Source organism: Episyrphus balteatus, chromosome 4, assembly GCF_945859705.1.
Source record: "Episyrphus balteatus chromosome 4, idEpiBalt1.1, whole genome shotgun sequence".
In the NCBI taxonomy this organism is placed as follows: domain Eukaryota; kingdom Metazoa; phylum Arthropoda; class Insecta; order Diptera; family Syrphidae; genus Episyrphus; species Episyrphus balteatus.
Genome location: NC_079137.1, coordinates 64,961,581 through 64,988,859, shown reverse-complemented (window position 1 = coordinate 64,988,859; position 27,279 = coordinate 64,961,581). Strand labels below are relative to the sequence as shown.

Sequence of the window (27,279 nt, the reverse complement as noted above, 5' to 3'; positions counted from 1 at the left end):
CTTAGTTTCTATTTCTGATTTTAAAAATTAATTAAAAAAAATAATAAATATATAAAAAAAGAAAAACAGTATAAATGAATTATTTCGTATAATGGATTTGAGAATGGGATTGACAAAAAATAGTTTTTAAGTTAAATTAAAAAAAATTATATAATGAAATTATTTTTCTTTATTTTTTTTTGTTATGAGATCTTTAAACTCAAAAAAATTTATAAAAAAAAAGTTATTTAAAAAAAAAAAATAGATTTATATTAAAATTATAGTTAACACAATACTTATACTGTTGCTGGTAAGACACGCATTTAATTTAATTGTTTTTGTTATATATTTTATTTTTGCTAAATAAGCTCTCTTTTTAAAAAAGTTTTTAGATAAGTTCACCCATTTTTTCAATTTTAAGTGAAGTTTTTTGACAATTATTAAAATTATCATCGAAGTTCGAGACTGTATTGTAGGAATGTTTCCTAGCTCGTAATTGATAAATAATTCCACTTAAAATGACCAACAAAATGGTCTCGAATCCAATTATGATGTAGAGAACATTGTGGTCACTCGGAGCATGAACAACTTCAACAACTTCTGGGTAGACTGCATAGGTAGCTGATGAATCTTCACTAACAACACAAGGCGGTGGTGGTGGTGGGGCTTGAGTTGTGGTAGTTGTTGTTGAAGAAGTTGTTGTTGTAGACGAAGTTGTGGTTGAAGTTGAAGTAGTTAAAGGCTTTGCAATTATAACCGGGGCAATTGGAGCTGGTGAAGCTGGATCTTCGAATTCATCTAAACCGAATGTCGAATCTTCATCTTCTTCAAAGTAATCATCACCATCTCGAGCTGGCAAAGGAGCATTATCTGGCCAACAAATAGGACAACAGCTTCCCTTCAAAGTGACTTGTCTTTCATGAGGACAGTTGGCACCTCTGCAAAATGGCATTAAACATTTTTCTTCACCATTTAGACATTCACACTCATAACAGCCACTCTTCCAGGTTTCACCATGTGAGAAGAAACGGTTTAAAGTTTTCGACTTGCAATAGGCTGTGTCAGGATTTGGTATAACTTCATCACAAGACTTGTGACAGATTCGCTGTCCATAGACACATTTGCACCTTTGACAATCTGTTAGCCAGATATCGGTGTCCCGAGTTGCAGTGCAATTTGGCTCGACTCTGCATTCGTATTCGCCACAACAGCGACCGGGAATTTGAGTTTCCGGAACGACTTCGTAGATTACCAAGGAACTGTTGTCACATGACGGAATATGGCAAAGCTTACAGGCACATTTCCTAGCTACACAGCATTCATGCAAAAGTTCTTCAATGATCTCGGAAGTATCATTGGTAATTTCGGTCGATGAAACATCGATGTATTCACGAAGTTGACTGTCTTCGGGGCAAGTTATTTCGGACATTGGGGGGCATTTGACGCCTTCGCATTTTAGAGGATCAGCTGAAAGTAGAAGAAAAGATTGAAAATTAGTTGAAATTCTTCGAAAAAGTTGTAGGAATTGGTTGGAAAGTGAAATATAAGAGGTTTTATTTATTCAGCATATTGCTGAATTTGTCGGTCTTTAAAAAAAAAAACTTTGACCAAAAACCTTTTTACAAAATATAAGAAAAGATTGGAAATTAGATGAAATTCTTCGATAAATTTTAAGAAAATTGTTAAAAAAGTGAAATATAAGAGATTTTATTTATTCAGCACATTGCTGAATTTGTCCGTCTCTAAAATAACTTTAACCAAAAAACCTTTTTACAAATTCAATTCATCATACACTTAGTTTTAGTTATCTTTTGTCGTTCTTTCAACCCGGAAAAAGCCTCTTCTTGCGAATCCACTTAACCTATTCCTGAGGACGACGACGATAGGCAGCAGCAGAGTGAATTTATTTCAAAAGCACACATTTTTTGTGCTGCAGCAAAAAAGCTCATAAAATATTCATCAGCAATGACACGATAGGCTAGGCATTTGCTAAGGGTGACAATGAACAATGAATTCATTGTCTTACCACTTAAAATATTTTAACCCTATTTGAAGTACTTTCCCAGACGTAGACGTTGTTGTCGTCGACGACATCTAGACGAAGTTTTGTTTAAATTAATTAAATTTTTTTCTACCATCCTCATCATCATCATCAAACCGACAAAAAAAAAAGGATTCTGAAATTGAATAAAATCTTCTTTTTTTCACCCTCTCAATTTTTATTTTGTGTTTCGACATTATTAAAAAACCACAATGACCTTATAATTCAGCTATAAGTTTTCATAGCTGAATGCACTTAATGTTTATTTTTTTTTTTGTCGAATGCTGAATAGCTGAATGTAGAGTAGAGATGACAAATTGAATTGCAAATTGCTGCAATGATGGTATATTTCCTCTTTTGTTAAAATGAATGAATGAATGAACCGCTTGGAAATAAACGAGACGGAAAAGAATTAAATATTCAGCAAAAATGTTTCTTTATATCTACTTTATACCCTTTTTGAAATCTTTTTCATTTCTATTAAGGAAATTTTGTCAAACAAAAGGATATTAGTTGTGTGTGTGGGTGTAGAAGGATATGAAGTTTTTTGTTTTTGAAAGTTTCATTGTTGCTGAATATAAAGTGGATTAAAAAGTTCTTTCAAATTTTTCATAGTTGCAAGACTTGGCTATAAAGTGCCGGAAATTGTGCCTTCAAACGACGTTGACGAGAAAAATAACCATGAAATTGATGAAAACAATGGATCTATCGATATTCAGTAAAATTTTAGACAGTCAAGAACTAAGAAAATCAATAAACTTTATGGAACTTTGCAAAAAAAAAGGAAAGTATTCTGTATGTATAAAAAGTTGTAAGAACAATAACACCGGCACACAAAAAAAAAAAAAAATGTCATGTACCAGGAACCAGACCTATATTTCTATATGTTTTTGGGCACGCTGAATCCGAATTTCAATTCCGTTTGGCCCGGTCACCCTCCAGTTTTGAGCTGCGACTGTATTTTGTTTGAATTTTTATGGAGGGTGTTCGGACAAAACGGACTTGAAATTGAAATTCAGCGGGTCCAAAATAGAAAGATAGGTCTGGTTCCTGGTACATGACACTTTTTTTTTGTGTGCCGGTGTAATTATCTTCCTGTTTTACTGTTCATGCAATTGATTCATTAACTGAAAGTTGTTTTTGTTTTCTAATATGGTTAGCAAAGGATTTGCGAATGTGATGCGTGGTGAAATTTTACTTTACACCATGCATGCCTTAGAGATATGACTTTCGCAAATGTGTATAAGTAACTTGCGACGGATTCGCAACACTCATTTCTTAAACTGCAAACCAATTTTTTTTTCCACGAAAATTTCGCAATGAAAAACGGTTTTCGAAAGTGGAGAATGGTGAAATTTAATGTTTGAATATGCTTGCTTGAGAGAAAGCTCCTTCGCAATTGTTGATAAGTCAATTGCGAAAGATTCACATATTGCAGTTTTATCTTAAACTTTCATAAAATTTTTTTTTAAGAAAACTAATTCGCAAATGTTTATAAGTCAATTGCGAAGAATTGACAAGGCTCATGGCTCAGATTGCTATCTAGTTTCAAACTTTTGTTGCAAATTGCTATTTATTCGTTAGCCAGTTTTTTTGTTAGTTAAATAGTATGCAACAAAAAGGACGGGATGAGAGTTGTTTTTGTTTTCCAAATTTATAAGAAAACGGTTTGCGAAAGTGGAGAATTGTCAAAATAAAAAATGTAAGAACTAAATATTTTAATGAATTGCGAAGGATTCGCATGACTCATAGTTCAGATTGCAATCTATTTTCAAACTTTTTGCAAATTCGCAAGCATATCTTAAATGTTGATAAGTCAATTGCGAAGGACTCACAGGATTGCGATCTAGTTTTAAACTCTTTTTCAGTTTTCATAACATTGAAGCTGTAGTTCTTTCAAAATAAGCATCTCAGTACTTGTCGTAAAGCATATCTACAAAAAAAAAATACTAATAATCGAATTGCAAAGAAGCTAATGTTATGTACATATATTCGCAAATCTGCAATTAATTGAAGGAACTTGAGAAAACGGTTTCGCAAAATTTGAAAACACCTTGCAAATAAGCTGCGAAATTTCTAATCTTGTTTGGGAGTAGGTACATCGTTTTCGACTGACTTGGTTGCAAACACATTTACAAGTTTTGCTACAAAAGTTGCTAAGCTGTCTTTGGAACAAATTTACTTAATATGATTAATGAAGCCAAGTCCACATTACTAACTCAACCCAATTTATCAATAAATCTTTTGTATTTTAGTGTTTGAAAAAAAAAAAAAATATAAACAATAACGAAATCCAACAAAATCACACACGTGTTAAGTCATTATTAAAGTTTTCCACGTACAAAAGACATTTAATATGATTTATTTTTGTCTCATAAAATCACAATACTTAAGCTTTTTTTTTTTTTAAATGAAAATTTATAAACAATTATTATATCATTTAACAAATGAAAGAGAAAGTATAAGAAAAACCTCAAACCAATCGCATTAGTGTCGAAAATATATTTTGTGTCCGTCCTTTTTGTGAGAAATTAAAACCACACAAAAAAAAAAAAACAACACACAAACATGTGTGAAACACGAAAAAAAACATCTATAACAAGCACCTGTGCTATTATACAAAACGATAAATAAGAACCCAGCTAAAAAAAAAAATAACAAAAAATAAATAACCTGCAGTAGAATTATCACCCCAAAAGTCCCTGGTGACCACTCACACACAGACACACTCGACCGCTAAAACCCATAAATTCTGGCTTAAAGCTACACAAAAACCTAGTTCACAAGGTGTGTGTGTCACCTAAATTTACCTGGTATTTTTACCTACTCTGTATTTATTCTCGAATATATTGTTCGCACACTAATTTTCAAATTCGCCAAAATGGTCAAATCCATGCGACTCATTTTAGCCAAACACGCAATCTACCTTTTTTGACGGGGGAAATATTCTTGTTTAGTTGTTGTATATGAATGGAATGTCGAGCCTAAATAATATCCTGAATCAAATATTTTCAACCCTTATAAAATTCCTATTAGCTCCTACTAATGACGCCAACTACTCCCACTGCCAAATGCAACAACAAGGATAACATGACAATAACGACAAATGACTTTGACTATGATGACTATAAGGACGATAGGACGATGAATTTTGTGAATTGAAAGTGGTTTTTGATACTTAAATCCTTCAATGCAATTTGGCTTTGGAATTGTTGTTTTTTTTTTTCATTAGGAACTTACCCAAAAACACACACACACAAACAAAAACATAGTAGAACGGAATTGACATTATTTGCATGTCCTCTCGAATGCCGCCACTTTTTCGATGAGCACAATGCCACCAAAAATGCAATGAACAGAGAGCAATTCCAAAAACTCCAGTTTGGAAAAGTGGTTTTTGTGTTTTTTGGTGCGGGGGTAGAAATTCATTTTGCAATTTTGCAGTGATGCCAATGATGTTGAATATAATTAATTAATTGAAAACTTCGGTTGCATTGCATTTTGAGAGAGTGAGAGTTGCGAGTTCTGAAATAGGATTCTTTAGGTGATCATGATTAGAGTTCGTTGGAATTTTATTTTATTTTTCTTTTGTTGGTTGCCGAGTGGATATAATTAATTATATGGAAACTTATATATCTGTGTGACAGTTTTCAGGAGGGAAAAATAAACTTTATCCTGCAGCAGCAGGCAGTAGTCAGAAGGCAGATTGCATAGTTTTTTTTTTTTTTTTTTTTTAAAGAGAGCGAAAGATAAATCGTTTTCAATGCATTAAAAATGCGCCCATTTCTATCTATCTTATAGGCCACAAATGAGTTGAAAAAAAAAAACTTTTAATGATTTTCTCGATTAATTAGGTGACAGTTGGGAATATTATATAGTTAAAGGTATCTATTTGGGTTATAGTGATAATTGAAAAGGATAATTAAGAGAAGGTTCAATAGAATAATTTTAGAATTCATTATGAAACTAGACGGTTGAATGAAAGTAGATAATAATAATGAATGAGTAAATGACGAAGAAAAAGGTAATTACAAAATTGGGTCACAATTTTGAATTTTAACCTTGACCACGTTAAACAAATAATTGTTTTTTTTTTTTTGTATCAGAAAACAGTTTTCAATTAAAAACATGTGTAATTTAACTTTGATTGCAAAGCACCATTTGGGGATTTACTGGAGTGTCAGCGTCATTTTCTGCTCGGAAATTTAGATAGACCAGTAAATCGAATTAGAGTAATTTTTCTTCCTTAACTTTCTAGTCAACTTCGCAATAAAATTACCTTGATTGGAAATTTTTTTGACAAATGACCAATCAGAGACCGAAATATTGAATAAGTATTTATTTTTAAAGTTTCTGAGCCAGTTCAATTTTCTGAATCTATTTGTTGCTACAATTTGATTTTATACCAACCTCGCAATCTTGCCACCAAGCTATAATTGCTGCAAATTATGCTCTCGAAAACTGTAACGAATAATTTGCAACTTATTTGCAAGGTGCTTAAACGTTTTGCGAAATTGTTTTCCCATATTATATTCAGTTATGCTGTAATTCAAAATTTTGAAGATCGATAATTCTACTTTTCAAAATTCTGTAAAAATGTGTGTTTCTCAAAATTTTGTATTACAAAATTATGTAAATGGAACAAGAAAAATTATTTTGATAATGAAATAAAATTCAAAATAATTTTTCTTTTTCCATCTTCATAATTTTGGACTATAAAATTTTGAGAACCACAATTCGCCCTTTTTTTATTATCAAAACATTTTTTCTTTTTTGATTTTCATAATTTTGGATTACAGAATTTTGAAACACAGGATTAAAGAATTTTTCAAAGAAGAATTCTGGATTTTTAGAATTTAGAAAAATTTTGTAGAGATATAGAATTTTGAATTTGCATAATTTTAAAGTACAGAATTATTGTACCTATACCAAATTTTAGGACCCCAATTTTGGTACAAACAGAATTTTTAAGAAAATAAGAAAAAAATATATATTTGATATTTTTGTATCTAGGTATTTGGATAGGCGTGTTCGTTAATAACTCATATCTTTATAAAATTTGTTGTAGGAATAGATTCCGTAGATGCTGCTTCTGAATATAAGAAAAAAATAAACATATTTAAATTTCTTAATACCTCTCTAACTAGTAGAGTTAAAAAATATTAAAGTTTCTAGTTTTTTTTAAGAAAATGAAAACAAAAAATCTTCGAAAAATTTGCAGATAAATTTAAGCTTCAGGTACAAAAGCGACGCGACGACGGCTGCAACGATTTAATTTAAATATTCGAACCTTGGCAAATATGGTTTAACTTTTGAATATTTTTAACAAACAATGTATATTAATGATTCCTGTCTCAGGACATTTTTTTTATTTCTAGTATGATCAAAAATTACTGAACAGAGATATATAGAAGCTATGCCATTGTATGAAAATTTTTGAAAATCCACAGTTTTGTATTTTTTAAAAAGTGCTAAATTTTGTTTCAAAATCATTTTATTTTTTAAAATCAATTTTTTGAAAATGTATCGAACGAGAATTTCCTTGAATTTGACATCCCAATTTTTTTTTAATGTTTTAAAATTTCGGGCTGAACTTTTTACGGATATTATAATTATATGCTTTGGAACAAAGTGGTTCTGAAATTTATTTAAATTATCATACATTTATTATAAAAGACTTCAGTGAGTACAAAGTGACTTGAATGAGTTTGAAGTGTGGTTTAAAGTCAATTTTTCGAAGAAATTTTAATTAAAATTCTTTTTCAACCTTTCGGTTTGATTGAAAAATGAATAGGAAAATCAAAAAAGCAACTCATATTAATGATTCCGAATAAAATAATACCACATCTACAATAGGTATCTTTTCAAAGTTTTATTTTAGTCTATTGTAAAACAAATGTACTTTTCCTATATGTACAACTTCAAAAAAAAACCTCCTCTTTTCTCCAAGAAAATCTGTCCAATTAAAAGTTTTTTCTTGACTTTTTTTCTAACTTCATTCGGTTGAATTGCAGATTGCCTGATGGATTGCACCTTTTCTATAACACAAGTATGATGGTCTCTCTAGTATATTTTTTCAAAGCCGATTAAAAAGTTTCCTCTCTTTTGCTCTCTCATAAAGAATTTCAAATGGAATTGAACTTTTTCGATATAAAATTGTAAATTGTATGTTTAAGGTGAGTTAAGGTGTGTTTCCTTAGGCCTCATTTATTTGGAATTAAATAAAGTTTCTATTTCTTAGTATTTTTCATTTTTGTAAGTCTTTTGAAGAGTGTGGTTTTTTTTGTTATTAAAATAGTTTTGAACATTTTGATGGATTTCAAAAAAACACAAGAGAAAACTTTTATATTAAAGTTATTTGAAGTTTGGTTTTCTTTTGGAAATTCTATAGTTTATAAGTGACTTTTGAGATGGAAAATCTAACGACTTTGAAAGGTACTTAAAAAAGTGGTTGAAAGTTGCTTAAACTTAAACCAAACTTCGAAAACAATACCTAAGCTCCATAAGATTATTTTCGAAAAACTTTTAAGTCAGTTAAATTCAAATAAATTGCAACTTAACAATCTTAAGTTGAACCATTAATTATATGAAATTGAATTTTAATACACTATTTGATTCTAATTTTGCAAAAACACCTGCAGTTCAAACAGGTTCGATTGGTTATAATAAATTTAATTAATTGATTTAACTATAAAGTGCGAATAAAATTTATTTATATCTTCACATCACAGCAATTAATTTACCAACATTCTAAAATAAATTCCAGTTTTTTGTCTAATTAAATAAAAATAAAAAATAAAATTCCAAAAAATCTATAACCACCCCGAAAACCACAAAAAAAAATATCACGAGGGTACTAACCACTATTTCTATACAAAAAGCTAGACATCTATGTATTCATCTGTCAAAAAGTTTATTTTATTTTTATTTATTTTGTGGTTGTGGGGGTTGAATAAAAACAAAAAAACTCAATTCCATTAGAAAAATATTTATAAACTGAAAAACATACAAACATACCAACGATAGTGATAATTAGTAGGTGACTGTAACGAATTCGAACTTTAGAACCGTGGCGGTAGCAATTTAACGATAACGTAATTTTTTAATGTACCTACACAAACAAGTATTAATACACCCACAATTATATAGTATAGACAACCACCCACCCCAAATGTCAATCATTGAAATCCATTAACAACTTGACAGAAATTCGATCGCTAGCGGTATACTAACCGTGAGACCATAAATACCGGCCGGCCGGTCGTTTACAGTCGACATTCATTAAATTCCAAAGTCGTGCTACTTGGGTGAATACCATGTGAAAGTCACGACATGAGAGATTGTTGTGTTGCGCTGGCATAATATAATTTGTGGCAATTTTGCACGGCCATAGCTAATGGAAGTCGTCCGTCGTCGTCGTCTTTCTATGTAAAGCCTTTCTTAATTGTTACTTAATTTACTTGTTCTATATTGTAGCTTCCATTCAACGAGAATATGTATGTTATATCTGCGATCAATAAATATATAGACTGGGACTTTGTGATGCTGCCGCCGCTGTCTATAGCCGCCTCGCGCCGGCACCACACACATAGTAAATTATAAACATTTTTTGTGTCTATTTTTAATAAAATGGCAAATAATTGTTTTCAAACTAAGGGTGGTAATTTGTTTTTTTTTTTTTTTTTTTTCTTAATGTCTGGTAGTTCATATTTTAAATTGTTGTGATTGAGATTAACGGTTGTTTGACATAAAAGATTTGTTATTGCTAAAGGCAATTAAAAGAATTTATTTGGGAAGTTCAGCTCAAAAATATGTTAGTGTCTTTGCCAAATAAAAATAAAGGTCATAAATCTATACAAAAAATATATAGTTTCAAACAGTGAAAATTTTGAACTACAAAGATTTTGAACAAAAAATGATCATTTTACATCAATCATCAATAGACCTTATTTTAAAGAAATTAAATTTTCTAAAATACAGTTAATAACAGAAAGTACCAGTTAAGTACATTTATAATCTGCAAAAAAACAATTTACCCCCCCCCTCCCCCCCCCCTCCTAATTTAATTATAATGATAGAACATTGTTCGAAAACCAAAACTCTGAGTTTTCGCACTTGAGAAATTAAAACTTAAGCCGCCATCTTAGATTTTAGTTTCAGTCAAATATCACTGTTTCTATTGGTAGTACAAAAAAGTTTGAACGCATTTAACTTAGTAAATTAAATTTACTATGAATGAAATTTAAGAAGACCTATCTTTTGATGTCTTAATCGATGCATTTGGAAGAATTTTTTTTCGAAAATCTGAAAAAGTAAATTTGTAATTTTTTTACCGAAGTTCATAAGTCTGTTCATTATGAGCTCATTTCTGAGAACCAAAACTTTTTTCGAGACTTTGGTCCGCAGTTGCATATCTGACTCCGAATGTAAGAAAAAAATTGTTTGGGTGGAAATAACTCAGCAACAAAACCTCCAAGGAACCTTTGGTTTTCAGTTATGAATAGAGTTTACCTTTCTTTTGATGTCTCACTCGATTAATTTTGAAGAAATTTTTTAAAATCCATTTTTTTCTGCAAGGGGTTAGCCTTGATTTTTTTCGAAAATCTGAAAAAAATTTAAATTTTATTTTTTTAACTTAATGCCCAGGCCTGTTCACTGTTAAACTCATATCTGAAAACCAAAACTGATTTCGAAACTTTAGTCCACAATTATCTGCCTCCGAATGTAAGAACAAATGTTTGAGTGCAACCGAAAAAAATGTTGCACATACGCCACAGTGACCGTAGAGCGTATACACGGTTAAAAATTCTGTAGTATTTTTTAATACAGCTCTTGTATTAAAGCAATTTTCAATAGAAAAAATATTACATTTTAATACTTCCAAAATATTAAAATTATTTTTAATCTTTTTTGTATTAAATTTCAATATTTAAGTATTAAGTTTACTACTTGTAATACAAAAATTATTAGAAAATAATCTCCGTGGGTTAAATTCTAATCTTGTATTGAATTTTAATACCGCTGTACTAGATTTAAATATTTTTGTATTACATTTTAATATATTGTATTACATTTTAATATGATTGTATTACATTTTAAAATAAATTGTATTACATTTTGATATAATTGTATTAAAATGTAATACAAATTTATTAAAAACTAATATAAAAAGTATTAAATGGAAATACAATAATATTAAATTTTAATCAAACGACGCCAGCAGCCAGAAAAAATCCATTGTTTGAGGTACCTTTTCTATAAAAAAAAAATGAAATCAGAAAATGTAAATTTGTACTAATTTGAAGGCGCTTTGAGTTTTTTTTGAAGCAAAATGCATACATTGCAGATGAATTTTGATCGGCAGTAAGATTTTACATGAAACAGTTCACAAAAAGATAAACTAGAGAAAATAATATCACCATTATTATATTATTTATGATTAGTATTTATTTTCAGTAATGAATTGAGGAAAAGAATACATTTTATTAATTTTAAATACTTTTGGTATTAAATTGAAATATTTTGTATAATCTTTTAATAAAATTGTTATTAGAAATTAATAAAAAAAGATTAAATTTTAATATGCAATACTAGTAATTTAATACATTTTGTATTAAATAAAAATTTTAATACTTGTCATGTATTAAATTTTAATACATTTCTGGTGTAGACCTATATGTAACCCAAAAAATATTAAAAAATACTCCAGAATTTTTAACCGTGTAAAACATTGAAAACTGACCAACAAAATTTGTATTTCAAACAAATTACAAAAAATAATTTAATTTAAAATTAATATAATTATTTATTAGCAAATTATCTAATGAGGTCTTGGTATATCGTAATTCGAATGATTTGTTTCTCCAAAGAACACCTTGACGATTGTGTTGGATATTTTCCCAAAATGTATGAATTCATCCAAAACATTTGACATTAAACCATCAAAAAATAACCTTAACCAGGTATATTATAAGATCTTCCACGATAAAATTCTTTTAACTCTAAACATTTAAATAACGACAATCCCAAAAAAAAAACTGTCGCTATTAAATTATTATTACCAATCTAAATCACTCACGTTTTATTGCTATCCAAAGTGTATTTAGATATTTTTTTTATCACATATATTTTTCACCTTTAAAAAAAAATCTCACAGAATATTTAAGAAGAACCAAAAAAAAAAAAAAAAAAAAAATATAAATAAATTCAATTGCTTTCCGTAAATCTGATTGTTTTCCAAAATGTGCCATTGCCAATTCTTATACCCAAGAACGATTTCAAATCCAAACTTATCGCCATCAACATTAAACCACACACATAACCATTTTACAATGTGTGGTTGTCGTCTTCAATTCAAAGCAATTCAAAGAACGAAAAACAAAAACAAAAAAAAAATTTAAATCGATCGCATCATTGTTATGCAGAAGTCATCGTCTGTCGTTGTCACAACGATTTTTATTGACACCCGTATAAATTTCCATACTCTTCGATAGAGGTAAGAATATATCCTCTCTCAATAAAAATTCATTGATCCATATTCAAATTTGGATTTCTTTAAACTTTTTCAATGGTTAAGCACTGAACACTAAAGACACAAAAATACAAAAAAAAGAAGAGCAACAACACACTACTTGAAAATGAAAGAACTAACAAAAAAAAAACCATGTCGCAGTGATTGGAATCAGCATCAGAATCAGCATAAGTAGCATCGCAATATACTCCCTTTCCTCAAACGCCAACGTGCATTTTTTTTGTTTTTCTTGTATTTGTACACTGAAGTCTAGAACCAGTCAGTGATAGAAGCTTTGAAGATTGTCATTTGTTTGCATCCACAGTTTTGGACAAGTTTGTGTTGATTTTACTGAGGGTTCTGTATTGGGGTCATAATTTTTTTTTTTTGTCATTTTGACTATCTTTTACAATTTTTTGGTATTAACACAAAAATTGTATTCCTATTAAATGTCTTAGGACTATAGTGGTATAGGACTTATTTATATTTTATAGGAGCCTTAAAAAATCTTTAATGGATCATTATAGGACTAAATTTCAAAAAATTTTTAAAAATATGCTTATTAAAAGCCTTATAGAAGTTTTAAATGACTTATTTATGTTTTATAGGAGCCTCAAAAAGTCTTAAGTGGATTATTATAGGACTAAATATCAAAAAAATAAAAAAATATGCATATTAAAAGCCTTATAGAACTGTTAAAGGATTTATTTATATTTTATAGGAGCCTTAAAAAACCTTTAATGGATCATTATAGGACTAAATTTCAAAAAAATTCAAAAATATGCTCATTAAAAGCCTTATATAAGTTTTAAATGACTTATTTATGTTTTATAGGAGCCTCAAAAAGTCTTAAGTGGATTATTATATGTAGGACTAAATATAAAAAAAAAAAATTAAAAAAATATGCATATTAAAAGCCTTATACAAGTGTTAAAGGACTTATTTATATTTTATAGGAGCCTTACAAAGTCTTAAGTGGATTTTTAAAAGCATATTAAAAGTCTTATAGAAGTGTTAAAGGACTTATTTATATTTTATAGGAGCCTTACAAAGTCTTAAGTGGATTGTTATAGGACTAAATTTCAATTTCTTTTTTAAATATGCATATTAAAAGCCTTATAGAAGTGTTAAAGGACTTATTTATATTTTATAGGAGCCTTTCAAAGTCTTAAGTGGATTTTTATAGGACTAAATTTAAATTTTTTTTAAATATGCATATTAAAAGCCTTATAGAAGTGTTTAAGGACTTATTTATATTTTATAGGAGCCTTACAAAGTCTTAAGTGGATTTTTAAAAGCATATTAAAAGCCTTATAGAAGTGTTAAAGGAATTATTTATATTTTATAGGAGCCTTACCAAGTCTTAAGTGGATTTTTATAGGACTAAAATTCAACTTTTTTTTAAATATGCATATTAAAAGCCTTATAGAAGTGTTAAAGGACTTATTTATACTTTATAGGAGCCTTACAAAGTCTTAAGTGGATTTTATAGGACTAAATTTAAATTTTTTTTAAATATATTAAAAGCCTTATAGAAGTGTTGAAGGACTTATTTATATGTTATAGGAGCCTTACAAAGTCTTCAGTAGATTTTTAAAAGCATATTAAAAGCCTTATAGAAGTGTTAAAGGACTTATTTATATTTTATAGGAGCCTTACCAAGTCTTAAGTGGATTTTTATAGGACTAAAATTCAATTTTTTTTTTAAATATGCATATTAAAAGCCTTATAGAAGTGTTAAAAGATTTATTTATATTTTATAGGAGTTTTAAAAAGTGTTTAATGGATTTATTATAGGATTGAATTTAAAAAAATTTATTTAAAAAGAGGCTTATTCATGCTCAACTTTGCAAGACCTAAAAGCATTTCTAAGCAACATTCTTACACCATTTTGTTGGATTCTCATAAAGATTTTGAAGTTGAATTCTAAGCACTTTTTCATGTAATTCACTTTCGGTCAAAATATTTAAGATTTTGAATTCTGTTGACGTTTCGCTATGCGTTCGATTACTGTTATTGTACAACGCACAATGATAGATTGATAGTGGCTTTGTGCGTACGTCAAACTTCTATAGACGAATTGATTCAATCACATATAGGCCGCCAACAAATTTAACTTTCACGGCATAATTTGATTGAAATATTTGTTTTTTTTTTTATTTTATCATAAACAAATGACTTTTAGTTGTGTGATATATTATAGTTTGACGTTCGATGAAGGTCGCGTGGCGGACGAAGGCAAAAATCAGCTGTAAGATAGGTTTTTTTTTTGAATATATTGTTGCCACCACCGTCACGCACTGCTTCATTCGAGAATTTATTGATGAATTTCAATTATTATTGTTTTTTTTTTTTTCTTTCATAATGAAATTGCGCACGAACAAAATAAAAAAGAAACAACACCAACTAGTTTAATTCAGTCTGAATGCTCTTGAGGCAATATGACTTCAATATTTTGTTTGTGGTTCCTAAGTATAAATATAACGCTAATGGAATTTGAGTTTTTTACTTTTTTTTTTATTTTTATTAGTTTCATTTTTATTACCAAATCATTGATTTTGGTGTAGGTACAACGATTAAATAAGAGTGAATTTACGATCTAGATTTGTGTGTGGCTTTTATGAGAGTCATAAATTAATACGAATATGACACACCTAATAGTCAAAAATGGTTTATTAATATGAGAATTACTGTTTTTCGATAAACAATAAAAAAAGCGAACGAAATGGGCTACAAAAACTGGTTAATATTCTTACAAAGTAGTATAAAATTGGTTATGAGCCGGGAAGCAGTTTTTTTCTTGGGTAAAAGTTGCAGAAATTTGAAAGGAAATTTGTGTTTCCATATAACTCAAGAAAATTAAACAGAACATGTGGAATTGATCTTTTGAAAATAATAACTGTTTTATGTGGGATGTGAGCACCTCAATAATTGATAATTTATTTTATTCAATTAAAATGTCAGTGAAACCACAAAAAATTCAAAAAGTTTTGAATACTTTCAAAAATTCCAAGTTCACTGTGGCGTATACGTAACTTTTTTTTTATTGAACAATTTCTTTCTTCTTTTTTGACGATTGTTATGAGCTTGATAGGAACTTAAGCTCATGTATTACACAATTTCTTTTTCCCAATTTCCTATTATTTGACCTCAGATAACGTCAGAATTTTGACCTTGTATGTTCATCTGTGACATCATAGCTCCTAAACTACTTATCGCAATTTGACAAACGAGTTATCTTTGGAAGTGCCTTGCTTGTTGGCTGGTTAGTGACTATGTGACGTTGTATAAAATCGAAGATGGCGCCCTCTGTAGGCAAAAATATAGCTCCATAAATACTTTGTAATGTTTTTGTTCATTTTTGTTCCGCGCTGAGTTTATCTTTCAGTTTAGAAATAATATTTTGATCCCAGTATTTATTATTCTGAACGCCTCATATGTCTGAGGAGCTTTAAAATAAATTGAATAAAAACATCCAAATAATTATAATTATCTATGATGCTTAACTTTGAAATCTTTTCAAAAATTTTGAATAAAAATTACAACTCAGCACGTCGATATTTTTTTACCATCATTTACTATTTTTCTATCTCACCTTAACACTATCAACACGCATTCAGCTCATTTGCAGTAAATAACTAATAATTTTGAAAAATTACCGCACCGCTATTTAATCAAACCTAACTTTAAGCTTATGTGGTTAGAAACGAACAAAAAAAAAAAAAAAAAAACATCAAAAGCATTCCATCATGCATGATTATCAAACAGGTAATTATGTCCGTCACTAACAATTTTATTTAATGTTCACAAATTTGTTCGCCAAATGTGATTAAAATTTCTAACCACACACATGGAAAGATGGAAAAGAATCTTGTTGAATGTTATTGAATTTTGCAATTTATTCTCTATGTGCATCTTTCATCAGTAAATAATTTTAGTGTCATTGTATAGTGATTAACTATAATTGTGCATTTATTTATTTTTGTTTTCATAAAAAAAAAAATAAAAATTGTTAACAAAATTCCAATGCAAAATGTCTACAGGCCTTAATCAATTTATTTACACTCTAAAGACCACCGAAAGTTGCTTAACTTATCCAACTGAAATCTGGGTGAACTTTTTCTCCTTACTTAGTTACAATCAATAATGTCAATAGAAATTTAATTTTTAATTATTTAAAATATGATTTATTCCTCCTTTTGTGACCTTTTTTAGTAAAATAAATTTTACTTTTTCCGTGGGCTATAGGTCTTTCTTTGATATACTTTGTTAGTACTAGTCGACGTTTCGGGTATGCTTATACCCTTCTTCAGGACTCTAATAAAGAAACATGACTTAAACATATTAAAAAAGACGTATAATTAATTTACCTATACTTACAATATTAGTGAAATATATTAAATATATTTTAAGCTTTTAGGTTTCTAACTTCTTGGAAAGTTGCTTGTTTTTGTTTTTAAATTTTAATATTTCAACAATTGAAGTCTTGAAAAAGACTTTCGTTTTATCAAAATTTCAAAATAATGAAGTTTAATAAATTTCTATTTGATAAGAAATTCAAATTTTTATAAAAACAAAAACAAATCTTACCTAAAAATTCTAGTCAAAAAAAGATAAGATTTAATCTAAAATACTTCTTTGGACAAACTGACTATAAATATTGCTAAGTCCCTCACAATCCGATCTCCTGTTAACAGTATTATCTGTATCTAAAATATGCAACATTTCTAGCAACATTCTCTTACTATAGTGTTTTTCTGTTTGTAAAATGTCTACATTATTGAAATCAGGTCTATGTCCTTCATCTAAACAATGTAAAGCTAACGCTGTTTTTTGGGACTGTCCGCTATTTATATCTGATCTATGACCAGCTATTCGATTCTTAAGTTTCTGCATAGAAGTGCCTACATAGACTGAAGGACAATAGTTTGTTCCATCACCTAAGCATTTTATTTTATATACAATATTCGATTTTTCATTTTTGGAAAATTCACCTTTTAAATTCGAGAACAATGAAGTTCTTAAAGTATTTGCCGATTTAAATGCTAAGCGAACGTTGTCTTTATTCATTATAGGAGCATTCAACATTCTATTGGAAAGATTTGGAATATATAAAACACTTTTGTACGAAAATTGTGTAACATTTGTTCCTAAATTTGTTTGAACCAACGGATTAAAATGTTGGTTCAATAATGTTCTTATTATATTCAAAGGAAATGAATTTGAAAGTAAAGTATCCATGATGATTTTAATGTTCTTATGACGAAAGACAATGTCACTGATATCTAAAACTCTTTTAATAAAATTTTTAGCTGTATTAATAATTACTTGTTTAGGCTGTTTGGAATTATAATTTATAAGACGACCCGAAGATGTTGGTTTTTTATACCAATCGAATATCAATTTATTATTTTTTCTTATAACCATCACATCAAGATATGGAAGTTCTCCATTATTTTCATACTCAACAGTAAATTGAATGTTTGGATGAAACGAATTTAAAGCAGTTAAAGTAGTATTAACATGACTAGATTTCAGGATTATAAAAATGTCATCGACATATTTTGTAATTATTTTTGGCTTATCTAGAATTTTATCAAAAACGTCATCTAATAAAGCTTCCATAACAATATCTGCTAATATTGGCTTCTGTCATTAGGCCCAAAATTTGCTTTACCAATTTCTAAAGATAACTTCCCCTTGTTTAAAATGATTGCTGATGGAGAGGAACTAGTCAAAAGTAAAGAACCCCTTGAGCATGAACCTGCACGGTCATGTTTTATACAATTATTACAGAACCATCTTCGTTCTGCATCAATCCCATCTTCTGATAAATATTTAAATAAAATATTTAACGACACAAAAAAGTTCTTAAAACGACATCCTGAGATTTACATCGTTCCGGCAGACAAAGGCAATGTCACAGTAGCAATATTAAAGTCAAATTATGTTGAAAAAATGAATGATATGATGGCTGATAGGAATACTTACATAATTTTAAGAAATGACCCAACAAACAAAGTACAAAATCGTAACAACAAACTTGTTAAAGATTTATTCCTAAATACATTTATTAATGAATCTGAGAAAAAATGTATGACGACTTATGTTGCAAATAGTCCAAAAATTTATGGATTGCCTAAAATACATAAGCCAAATGTACCTCTTAGGCCAATTTGTTCTTCGCTCAGTGTTCCTTGTTATGAGTTATCCAAGTATATAGTTAAAATTTTAAATAATATAACTCTTAACTCAAAATATAATGTTAAAAATACTTCGTCATTTATTTCAACAGTTTCTCCAATTATATTAGAACAAGATGACATTCTTGTTTCATTTGATGTAGTTTCTTTATTTACTAACATTCCAATTCCGTTAGTACTAGAATTAGTTGAAAAAAGTTGGAATACCATAGAAAATCACACAAGAATTCCAAAAATTAAATTTTTGGAAGTGTTACGTTTTTGTGTGATTGACAACAATTATTTAGAATTCGATAAAAAATTTTATCAGCAGAAACAAGGAGTTCCGATGGGAAGTCCAGCTTCTCCAATATTAGCAGATATTGTTATGGAAGCTTTATTAGATGACGTTTTTGATAAAATTCTAGATAAGCCAAAAATAATTACAAAATATGTCGATGACATTTTTATAATCCTGAAATCTAGTCATGTTAATACTACTTTAACTGCTTTAAATTCGTTTCATCCAAACATTCAATTTACTGTTGAGTATGAAAATAATGGAGAACTTCCATATCTTGATGTGATGGTTATAAGAAAAAATAATAAATTGATATTCGATTGGTATAAAAAACCAACATCTTCGGGTCGTCTTATAAATTATAATTCCAAACAGCCTAAACAAGTAATTATTAATACAGCTAAAAATTTTATTAAAAGAGTTTTAGATATCAGTGACATTGTCTTTCGTCATAAGAACATTAAAATCATCATGGATACTTTACTTTCAAATTCATTTCCTTTGAATATAATAAGAACATTATTGAACCAACATTTTAATCCGTTGGTTCAAACAAATTTAGGAACAAATGTTACACAATTTTCGTACAAAAGTGTTTTATATATTCCAAATCTTTCCAATAGAATGTTGAATGCTCCTATAATGAATAAAGACAACGTTCGCTTAGCATTTAAATCGGCAAATACTTTAAGAACTTCATTGTTCTCGAATTTAAAAGGTGAATTTTCCAAAAATGAAAAATCGAATATTGTATATAAAATAAAATGCTTAGGTGATGGAACAAACTATTGTCCTTCAGTCTATGTAGGCACTTCTATGCAGAAACTTAAGAATCGAATAGCTGGTCATAGATCAGATATAAATAGCGGACAGTCCCAAAAAACAGCGTTAGCTTTACATTGTTTAGATGAAGGACATAGACCTGATTTCAATAATGTAGACATTTTACAAACAGAAAAACACTATAGTAAGAGAATGTTGCTAGAAATGTTGCATATTTTAGATACAGATAATACTGTTAACAGGAGATCGGATTGTGAGGGACTTAGCAATATTTATAGTCAGTTTGTCCAAAGAAGTATTTTAGATTAAATCTTATCTTTTTTTGACTAGAATTTTTAGGTAAGATTTGTTTTTGTTTTTATAAAAATTTGAATTTCTTATCAAATAGAAATTTATTAAACTTCATTATTTTGAAATTTTGATAAAACGAAAGTCTTTTTCAAGACTTCAATTGTTGAAATATTAAAATTTAAAAACAAAAACAAGCAACTTTCCAAGAAGTTAGAAACCTAAAAGCTTAAAATATATTTAATATATTTCACTAATATTGTAAGTATAGGTAAATTAATTATACGTCTTTTTTAATATGTTTAAGTCATGTTTCTTTATTAGAGTCCTGAAGAAGGGTATAAGCATACCCGAAACGTCGACTAGTACTAACAAAGTATATCAAAGAAAGACCTATAGCCCACGGAAAAAGTAAAATTTATTTAAAATATGTTTAGTTTTTTTTTTTAATTTATTTTTTAAATTTTAAATGAACTTAAAAATTAATAATAACTTATTTCAGTAAAATAATAAAAAAAGAAAAATAAATGGTTAACAACGGAAATAAATTTAAAAAAATATAATTTCAACTTTAAAAACAAAAACAATATATTAAATGAAAAAGAGAAATGAAAACAGACAAAAAATCAATACCTAACAATAACAAAATATAAAAAATTGTTTTTGGCTCTGTCATCATAACATATCAAACTTTTTTTTTTCTGCTGCCCAGACAGATAGGTTATAGAAATAAAAATACTCTATGCAAAGGCTATTTTATTAAAGTTGTTGAATAGAGTGAGATATACTTTTATGGATGGATCATCAACGATAATCATCAAATATTCATGTGTCATAGTAAAACTATTTGTGTTTATTTTTATTTAGTCGTTTTTTTTTTTTTTGTTTTTGGTTGCAAAAAAAAAAACAAAAACAAAATTCATAAATAGGTATTCTTTATCGTTTCATTATGATGATTAAATGATGTTTTTTTTTTATTTATTGTTTTTGTTTCTTCTGTTGTTTTTAAAAAGAGATAGTTTATTTTATTATGTAGGTTACTGTCTGAGTAGGTTTACGATATTTTTTTTTGCCAAATTTTGCTTTGCGTTGCGAATTTAAGTGGGACAATTATGGTTATTTTATTATGGATTTGTATTAATTTAAAATGTTTTGTTTTGTATGACGAACTTGTTTTCGGTAATTTTTGAAGATGTAATTCGATATAACTTAAAACCTCGGATGTTAAATTTGATAGGTTGTTAAATTGAGAATTAACAAAAATTTGTATGATTTTATTAATAAATTAATGAGTATTAAAAGTCTCCATTAATATGTAGTACTAAATAAAAGAAATAAATTAGAAAATGAACATAAATTCTATTTAAATTCCTTTTAAACTACAGTAAGAAAGGATAATACGATTTATAATAGTCATTTTATTAATCGTATTTCTAGAGAGTAGAAATTTTTTTAACACAGGGTTGTAAAAAATCATTTTATATTTAATGCGTTTGCTTTTCATTACAAATTAAAAAAAAAAAAAATTTTGCAAATAAAAAAAATTGCGTTAAAAAAAATATTTATTTCAACTGAAAAATTTTTACTGCAACTGAAAAATATTTGCATTAAAAAATTATTAATTAAAAAATTTCTGAATTGAAAAAAAAAAAATGTATTGCAAAATGTGCTTTTTTTAATACCAGTCCAATTTCTTACAATTGTGACTTCTTGACCTTATATTATCTTCAATATTATAGTTGAAAAGGCAGACGGCAACGCCATTGCTTATTTAAATTATTATTTTTGTTTTATTGTATTTTTCTGTAATATTTTTATATGTAATAATGAAAACCTTTGATTAATTTGAAAACAAAAAATAAATAAATAATTTATAAAATCTCAAAATCTGACGAGTGTTAAAAAAAAAAATTTAATGCACACATTAAATTTTTTTTCGATGCAAACATTTTTTATTTGCCTAAAATTTTTTTTTCAATGCAAAATATTTTTATTTGGAATAAAAATATTATTTTCAATTCAAATTTTTCTCATTTGCAATACAATTTTTTTAAATGCAAAATATTTGTAGTTGCCATAAATATTTTTTTTCAGTGCAAATATTTTTCAGTTGGAATAATTTTTTTTTTTAATATAAATATTTTTCAGTTAGAGAAAATATTTTTTTTTTAAATTTCAAATGCGTTTTTTTTTTAATTGATATTTTTACAACCCTGGTTTAGCGATTAATACATTTATTTAACTACCGATTTTAAAAGTAAAGAATTATAATTTTTGAAATACAAAACAATTCTTTTTACATTTAATTTTTTTTAAGGTTTAAATTTCTGTACGATGAATGAATGATGATTATTCTAAATCTCTTATTTTAGAAAGTAAAGTATTTTACTTTAGCTGAAAAAGTTACTTATGTGTGCAGATGTAATTGCAAAATATTAAAAAAACTTCTTATTTATTTTTTCAGAATTCAGTTTTACAGTCAGTTAGAAAACAAAAAGCAATTTAAATATAAGCCTATTCCAGTAAACCTCCATATTTCAACACGAAAGAACTTCAAAAGTCTTTACTTACTTTAAGATTCCAATCTTCACCAAATTTCTTAGAAACCTTTGATATCTTTTTCCAAGTATTTCAACCCTCAAAGAAAAAATTCCCAGAAGATACAAGTATAGGTTATTTCAATCCCACTTACCCACTTACAAAAATTTATATTTATCTAGCTTTTTATGAACTCATTTAAATGCAAAAATCATAATAAAAAATATCTATTTACCTGAACTTAAAGTCACACAAATTGGTTGAGAAAAGTTCAATAACCCAAAAATAGAATTTGTTATAACAAACGAAATATTTTTTATTTTATTGTTCTGCGAAACGCACGTGTGTGTCAGACCAGAACATATACCTATCACCTGAGGCTAAAATTTTAAATGATAAATGGGGTTCAAACCTTTTGTATATTAACAATCAAACAAACAAAAATATACAAAAAAAAAACTGTTTCAAATACTCTTCTTAACAATAGAAATCTGAACCAGAAATTTCAAATCAAAATTATCTCACTCTTTCGCAAAAAAAAATAAAATAAACTGTTTAAGAAAGTCGCAAGGTCTTGCTCAAATTTTTTAAAAAACAGTATCGGTTATCAAATTTCCTCAAATCTTTACTCAAAACCACTAAATACCCCGAATAACAATTACAAAAAGAGGCTTAAACATTTTTAGACTCACTTAAACCATTATTAATGATCCAGACTTGCGTCAAAAAAAGAAAAAAATTAATTACCTCTGAAAAAAAAAATCAGATACTTAAATTTTCCCTCTTAATTGCTCGCTTAAAATTAAAAAAAAAAAAATTAAAACATAAATTGGATGATGATTTTATTATTAATTTCTACGTCAACATCGTTAAATAATTTTTTATATTTTTTTTTCTGTAATAATTTTTCGTTAACGAACCGCTAATGAATTGTTTGTTTAAAAAAAAAATTGATTTCGAAACAAAATCAAAAACTCATCAAGTTAATTTGGAGCAAACCAAGTCGAAGAATGATGAAGAAGAACTTCTCCCTTTTTTTCTTCTTCGTTTTTTCCATCTTCAAAAAAGTCTGTCAATCATCTCATTGACAGCTCAAACAATCTCAACCACATTGAAGCCTCACATAAAAACAAACAAGCTTCTGATATTAATAGACTCTGCATGATAATTTAGCCTCTTTCAAAAAAAATAACCATAAGTAGCTATATGAGCTGGTACTGAATTTTGTACCGAAAAAAAAGAAGAGAAATCACTTAACAATGAAATAATTTTTGGTTCGTAGGCGCCCTTTCATTTTTTTTGTTGTATTTTTTCCCCCAGGGTAAATAAGAGGGATCTTTATAAAAACTGGATGAAGTTCATTTTTCGTTACATCTAATTTTCATAAAACAATTAATCGTCGTTCTCCCTACACAAGAAGAAAACAATTGAGTAAGCGTTGTTGCGTTGATGATGATGGTGATGATGAACTTGTATTTTTTTGTAGAAGATGTTGATGCTAATAAAAGTAACAGAAAAGAGGGCGCCCTTTGGGGGATATATCAACTCATATCAACTTTTCTGTGAATAACAATAACAACACAACTGACAGTAATGACAGCTTACGTCAAAATTCTAGATAAAGGGTGCGATAATTCATTAGATATGGAATTATGATGGGAATGGTTTTTAAATTAGAGAGAATGATGATGAGTGGTTGTATTTTGATTTTTTTTTTTTTTGAAGAATTATGTGAAGCCTTTAATGATGGGATAAATGATAAATGAATTATTATTATAACTTGAGGAGGAATGTTAAAGAGACTTTTGGGGTAAAAAGTGTTGAGATTTGACAACTTAAATTGCCTACTTAAGTGGATCAAAAAGTTAACGTTCTTTTTGTTTGAATATGATTTAAAGAAGTTAATTTGGTTTAAATTGTCTTAAAGATTTGAATGTTTGACTTTATTTGAAGAATTGTTGAAAAATGACAAGTTCAAAATTTTTTATGGTATTAAATTTAAATGAAACTTGAAAGTATTTTTGGGTGTTTTCTGTTATATGTATAATGTAATATATTTGAACACTTAGGCCCAATTTATTCACTCTCCATTATATTTAAAGTCCCCATTAAAAATAAAAAATCTGTCAAATCATATAAAAAATTTTAAATTTCCCTATTTTAATGGAAATTTTAAGTTTAATGGAGTGTCAATAAATTGAGGCTCCATTGAATTTAAAGTCACCTTTAAAAATTGAAAATTTTTCAAATCGCATACGAATTTTAAAATTTCTCTTTTTAAAAGGCGATTTTAAATATAATGGAGAATGGAATAAATTGGGCTTTAATAAATTAAAAAAAAAAAAACTAAAATTTCAGTGAAGTATATTTTAAAATTAGGGCGATTTTGTATTAAAAAAAAAACTAATGAACACATGTATTTGAAAGGCTCTTAATGTTAGCAAATGAAAAAAAGTAAGTATACACCAGAGTGTCCGTATTTTAAATAAATTATTTCTTTTTATTTTATTTTCATCATCATCAAACTTGTTTCGACACAAAAATTCCCATTAAACTCGACTGAAACTCAATACTCCAACTCAAAAGTGATTTTCCGAAAAAAAAAAAACTGAATTCAATAAAATTGTTTTATTACTTAAAACATAATTCCAAATCCCTTTTTCCCCAAATCCCAATCCCACACCAACAGTTAAAGTGCATCTGGGTTATTTTCAAATTCACAAAAAATAAAAAAAAAAATAAAATACAGAAAAAAAAACACATTTTGTGATTTAACAGTGAGAACAGAGAGAAAGAATCGTCCTTTTGTTTGGTTTCTGGGTAAAAATTATTACATTGTACTACCTCAACAATTCAACATACACGCGCAAAAAATCGATTTTTTTCATTTTCCAAGAGATAAACTCCACAAAAATGGTCAGGTGCAAGGATTAGGGAATAATAACCACCACAACACACTACCTCACATACATAAACTTTCAGAACGTCGTTGATGGTAATATAGTATAGAAAGTTTCCAAGCTGTTGGTTTGATGTGAAACCAAAAAAAAAAAAAAAGTAAAAAAAAAAAAACTAGAACATAAAAGGAACGTAGCTTTATTAATGTGGTTTTTTCATTTGAAAATATTCGTGAATGCCGAGACAGGATTATAAAATGTAACACAATGGAAGCTGTGTGCTCTTTTGTGAGGATTTACAGATGTTACGTGTTCTTATCTCTTAGTTTATTACAATAATTATATCAATTCGTATATAAAAATGGCAAAAAGTTGAATAGAAATAAAAAGTTGAGTTGAATTGTGTTTGGCGGAGGAGGAAGACCTTTTAATGACATAGAGAGAGAGAATAAAAGCGAGTTTATAATGACCATGATCATGATAATAATTTTAAAAGCCATTTGAATGTGTGCATTTTTTGGGGAAAAAGTTGAATATAACTTTTAGGTGTATTTTTTTTTTTTTTAGCATTTATAAGTTTAAATGTAATTTTGAAATTTAATAAATAGAAGGGGTCTCGGAATTTTATGAAATTAAAAACTATATGGTTTTTGGCTAAAAATTGAAAATCCATAAAGTTGTATCAAACTTAATTCCAGGGAAGTCAACATGGTTTTGAAGTTTTTAGTATTAATGAAAATGCATATAAATAATTCATATCATAGGGACCTATTTTTGAACTCAAATTCAATCCTATGTGGGCTTGAGGTCTTGTTTATAAATTTTTTCCTATCTCTTCTCTGACGTTTCGACAGTGTTTACAGTCTTCTTCAAGCTTCTGTTTGTTTTGGGTTGGTTTTATTTGTTGTAATTTCAAATATTTTAAAATCTCAAAAAAATTCGAAGTCTTCAAAAAGACGTTTCAAATCATCGAAATTTCAAAATACACAGGTAAAAATTGGATAAGCCTAAAATGGCTGATAGCTAAACTTATGACTGTACTAAAACCAAATAGAAAAAATTTCTGTCGCAACCAGTTTAGAAAATATTAGCTTTTTTTCGTTCAGTGTATTTTAAATTTCATAATCTTACGTTTTCGTTCACCACAACTACGAATGAATGATTTTTTTAAATTTCTTTTTTTTATAATTTTCTACAGTAATTGACTAAAACTTAAAAATTTTTTATTTTCATATTTTATATAAAAATTTACAAAACTTTTACATTTTAGACTCCTGAATATTAAATTAAATAGAAGATACTAATCATTATGAGTCAAATTTGTTACTTATGGGATTATTTTGTCAATTTCGTTTTAAGAAGTCTATAAAAGACAATTCAGTTTAATGTTTTTTTTTTACCTGATGAAAGATTTTATGATTAAGCTTAAAATATAAAATAATAGTATATTGTTCATAAAAATTAATACAAATACATATGTACAAAGAATTGATCAGCAATCTTTTCGTTTCTAATCCAGTTTTTTTTTTTTAAGTAAATAATAGAAGTTCTTTTTAAATTAAAGTGAATTCTATTTATTTCAATCAGAAATCTTATTGTTTTAATCAGATGGATTTAAAGTGAACATCATCTTACTTTAAAATGCCTTACTTATCTCCGTGTTGGAACTGGTATTAAGAAAATAAAGTGTTTCCAAAACTTGTATATGACAAGTACCGTTATTTTTGATTCTAAATATCTTCTAGAGAGTCTCCAAAAAA

The 27,279-nt window shown here is 27.8% G+C and overlaps 1 protein-coding gene across 2 annotated transcripts in view; it reads right to left on the bottom strand.

Moving 5' to 3' along the window:
• Window positions 1-313: 313 nt before the first annotated feature.
• LOC129917683 (cysteine-rich motor neuron 1 protein) overlaps window positions 314-27,279 on the bottom strand; it is a 108,705-nt gene continuing 81,739 nt past the window's right edge. For both annotated transcript variants that reach the window (XM_055997728.1, XM_055997729.1), the window contains exon 3: window positions 314-1,446. In XM_055997728.1, coding sequence (XP_055853703.1) covers window positions 368-1,446 — 1,079 coding nt within the window. In that variant the 3' untranslated portion in view covers window positions 314-367. The remainder of the gene's footprint in view (window positions 1,447-27,279) is intronic.